At 50.7% G+C, this 3,784-nt stretch overlaps 1 protein-coding gene across 1 annotated transcript; it reads right to left on the bottom strand.

Moving 5' to 3' along the window:
• Positions 1-166: 166 nt before the first annotated feature.
• On the bottom strand, positions 167-3,537 carry PCYB_123620 (hypothetical protein; the record flags this gene model as incomplete). The annotated part of the gene is made up of 10 exons (XM_004223695.1): positions 167-253; positions 478-611; positions 716-785; positions 940-1,020; positions 1,236-1,337; positions 1,568-1,698; positions 1,911-1,950; positions 2,370-2,698; positions 2,875-2,935; positions 3,145-3,537. The coding sequence occupies 10 exons, from the start codon at positions 3,535-3,537 to the stop codon at positions 167-169; spliced, it is 1,428 nt and encodes a 475-aa protein (XP_004223743.1).
• Between the last annotated feature and the right edge of the window lie 247 nt (positions 3,538-3,784).

The raw sequence follows: 3,784 nt of genomic DNA, 5'->3' as shown, positions 1-3,784 counted from the left end.
AAAAACAGATTGCAAAAATGGAGCCAAAAAGAACAAACAGACAGGCTCGGGAAGAAGACAAACTACTGCCATATGTGTGTGGGGTTTCATATGGCAGAGGGACTCCCCCCAAAAAAAAAATTAGTGGGGGTCCCTTTTTTTTTTTTTTTTTTTTTTTTTTGCATCGCTAGGAGATAAATAGAGGTAGGGTTTCCTTCTCGAAGTTGCCATTTCTTTCGATGACGCTGTTTTCCCTCACTATGCAGTCGACCAGCTGGGGAGTTTTAAAAAAAAAAAAAAAAGTAGGCAATTATTGAGTGAGCGGTAGGGGTTACCCTATTTGTGGGGGGATGCACCGCTGTGTGCACCGCTGTTCGCATCGCTGTTCGCATCGCTGTGCGCGTCGCTGTGCGGATATGCCGCTCCTACGGCAGGGAGGCCACTCTCCTACAGCACAGACGACACGGCTACCACTAGTCTGTACCCCACACTACCCACCTTACAGTTATCTTCGATGACAACATTTTTGCAAATGATGGAGTTATGTATCTGGCAGTTCTCACTAACGGTTATGTTATCCATAAAAATGCTTCTGTTAACGGAGGAGTTTTTTTTTATCGTTACGTTTTTGCCTAAACGGGGGGGGGAGGGGAGGTGGATGAGAGGAGTGTATTACTACAGGGGTGCTCTGTTCTTCTTCCCCGGGGGGGAACCACTTTCCCCAAGGGGTACTTACCGAGGACGGACTTTTTCAGAATGACATTTTCCTCGTGCTCAAAGTGGCTACTTATTATGCAGTCCTTGTACTGAAGATGGAGCGGGGCCAAAAGGAAAGGAAGTCAAATTAAGTTACAACAAAGGAACGCAGCGAAGTGGAGAGGCGTGCCGTGGAATGGAAAATTGGAGCAACCCGCATCGCACACACACGCTGTTGACCACACCGTGGAGACGAACACCTACCGACTGGTTCTTGTCACTCATTAGGAAGAAGCAGTAGGGGGGCAGGACGTTCTTCAGCTGCTCGTGTCTCGAGACGCAGAACTGGGGGGAGGGGGCGGTAAATTTACGTGGGTTGACAAGCGGGTTGACATGTACAGATGTACTGATGTGCATATGTACTGATGCGCACGGACGGCAAACATGCTCACACACATTGGCATACTAACATGGCGATGGCGCAACGTTGCAGCGGGGGAGAAGAAGGAGGCGACATGAGTTTACCCCTCCTCTCTCCCAGCGCGCTCACTTTAGCTTACCAGCATGTTGGCCTTGATAAAATTGGGTAGACTGTTGATCCGCTGGCAGAACCCATTAGACTTGGGCTGCACGTAGCAAACGACACTCTCTACGTTCTCCTGCTACGACGTTGCGAAGATAAGCGGTGTTGTGAGGATAAGCGGTGTTGTGAAGATAAGCGGTGTTGTGAGGATAAGCGGTGTTGGGAGGATATGCCCTGTTGGGAGGATATGCCCTGTTGGGAGGATACGCCGTGTTGAGTCAACTCAGCTGGGATGTTAAGCTGTTACATAACATAGGACGCGTCTTCCCATTTTCTATGTTTTTTTTTTCGCGCCCAAGGGGCCTGTACCTGGTCGAGGGGTCCACGCGGAGCGGTGCCGCCCTCCTTCTGTTCCGACTCATCGTTGTCCTCTCCTCCTTCGTATTTATTGATCAGCGTCTTGTACATGTTAAATTTGAATTCGGACTTGGAGTAGTACTCTGTAGGGGCAGGAAGATAAGCAGCATGGTGATGGGATGATAGGCAGTGCGGTGATAGGTAGATACGCCGCGTGCGATGGAAGGAAACAGCGGCGGGGTCGTCCACCCGGGAATGATCACCCTCAGAGAGCAACACAAGGGGGACGGGCGGGGCTCTAAAATGGGTTGTTCCCAAGCGGGTTTTTTTTTCTCCTGCCTACCTGCTGCCCTACGTGTGTTCTGAATTTTGATCAAGTAGGGTATGAGGTCGTACTACAGGGGGAGAAGAAGGGGGAAAAAGTTGCGGTGAGGGGTGCGTCGGGGCGGTTGAAGGTGCGTCTGGGGCGGTTGAAGGTGCGTCTGGGGCGGTTGAAGGTGCGTCTGGGGCGGTTGAAGGTGCGTCTGGGGCGGTTGAAGGTGCGTCTGGGGCGGTTGAAGGTGCGTCTGGGGCGGTTGAAGGTGCGTCTGGGGCGGTTGAAGGTGCGTCAGGGGAGGTTGAAGATGCGTCGGTCATCGCGTTGCCACTCCCACTCTCACTGCCACTCCCACTCCCACTCTCACTGCCACTCCCACTCTCACTGCCACTCCCACTCCCACTCTCACTGCCACTGCCACTCCCACTCTCACTGCCACTGCCACTCCCACTCTCACTGCCACTCCCACTCTCACTGCCACTCGCTTGGCACTCCCACCTTAATGCTGGTGAAGGAGCTCTTGCGCTCCATGATATCCAGGACGTAGTTCTTAAAAACGTAAACGTGGCTATCGAGGAGGTCCGTTTTCAGGATAAAATTTCGATGAGCTGTCAAATTAATTTTACTAATTTTCAATCTCCCACTCTGCTTCATAGATAGAGAATCCTTTATACTAACGACTTTGCTATTTTTATCGATGCACACCCATATGTTGTTCTCCAAGTTTAGTAACTCTTCCTTCATTTTTTGTTTTTTCTTTTCATTGTCTGTTTGGTTCTCTTCCAGGAGTAGCAGCGCACAGATGGCGTTTTCTCCTCGAAATAGGTCTACACCGGGGACGGGGGGGGGAATAAAATCCCCAAGGGGGAGATGTAACCGACTGCTACACCAGCGCATCTGCTCACATGCATAGCGGCAAACATGCATAGCGGCAAACATGCATAGCGGCTAACAGGCGAGGCGCGAAAGGAATCGCCACTCCACCAAGGTGATGTAATTTTACTTGCTAAGGAATGGAAGTCTACAAATCCGAGGATGTCACAGTTGACGATGATGAAGTCGGACTGAGGGGGGGGAAAAAAAGGGGAGTGTCTTGGTGAAGCGCTCATAAGGGGGGCGTCCGGCCAACATACAGGCCGCATCACATAGCTTAACACAGCTGCATATAGCTTAACGCTGCTAAACGCTGCATAACACCGCTTCACATAGCTTAACGCTGCATAACGCTGCGTAACGCCGCTTCACATAGCTAAACGCCGCTCCCCGTGGCTACCTTTATTTTGTGGCGCATCTGCAGGAGGCACTGGACGGGCCCCAGCTCCTCGTTGTTGCTTGAGGTGTACGGCTCCACGTCGATGCAGTAACTGTCCAAGCCCTTCTTGTCATCCAAGCTGTAGTTCTCCGGAAATGTCTCATTCACGTAACTCACCATCTCATCGTAGTACTTGCTATTCACAACGATCGTGATATATTTTAACTTCTGTTCAATTATGTTCCTCAGGATGTAGTAGATCATACATCGGTTACTTATTTTGATCAACCCCTTGCATGTCCCTTCACACAACTCACTCGCAAAGTGATTCTCATCATTAGTCAGGACGATAACTTGGAACTCAACGAAGGTACCTACTGGTACTTTCGGGCTGCTGGGACTGGCTGACTGCATTGGCGTTACTGGGAAGGGGAGAGGAAAAAGCAGAGGGGGGGCGGAACAAGGGGCAGGGAGAGGCCCTCAAGGCCAAGGACGGCAAAACTGTATGCAGTAGAGGTATCCTCAAAATGGTGGAAAAAAGGAAAGAAGCAGGGCAGAGCAGAGCAGATCAAAGAACAGCACAGCAGAGCGGCCAAATGGGAAAATGAAAAAACGCCCTGCGGACATTCAGCCCATTTGTGCTTCCCATGTGAAACATTAT

Source organism: Plasmodium cynomolgi, chromosome 12 (genome assembly GCF_000321355.1).
Source record: "Plasmodium cynomolgi strain B DNA, chromosome 12, whole genome shotgun sequence".
In the NCBI taxonomy this organism is placed as follows: domain Eukaryota; phylum Apicomplexa; class Aconoidasida; order Haemosporida; family Plasmodiidae; genus Plasmodium; species Plasmodium cynomolgi.
Note: the sequence above shows the minus strand (reverse complement) of the source record. Positions and strands in the feature narration are given on the sequence as shown.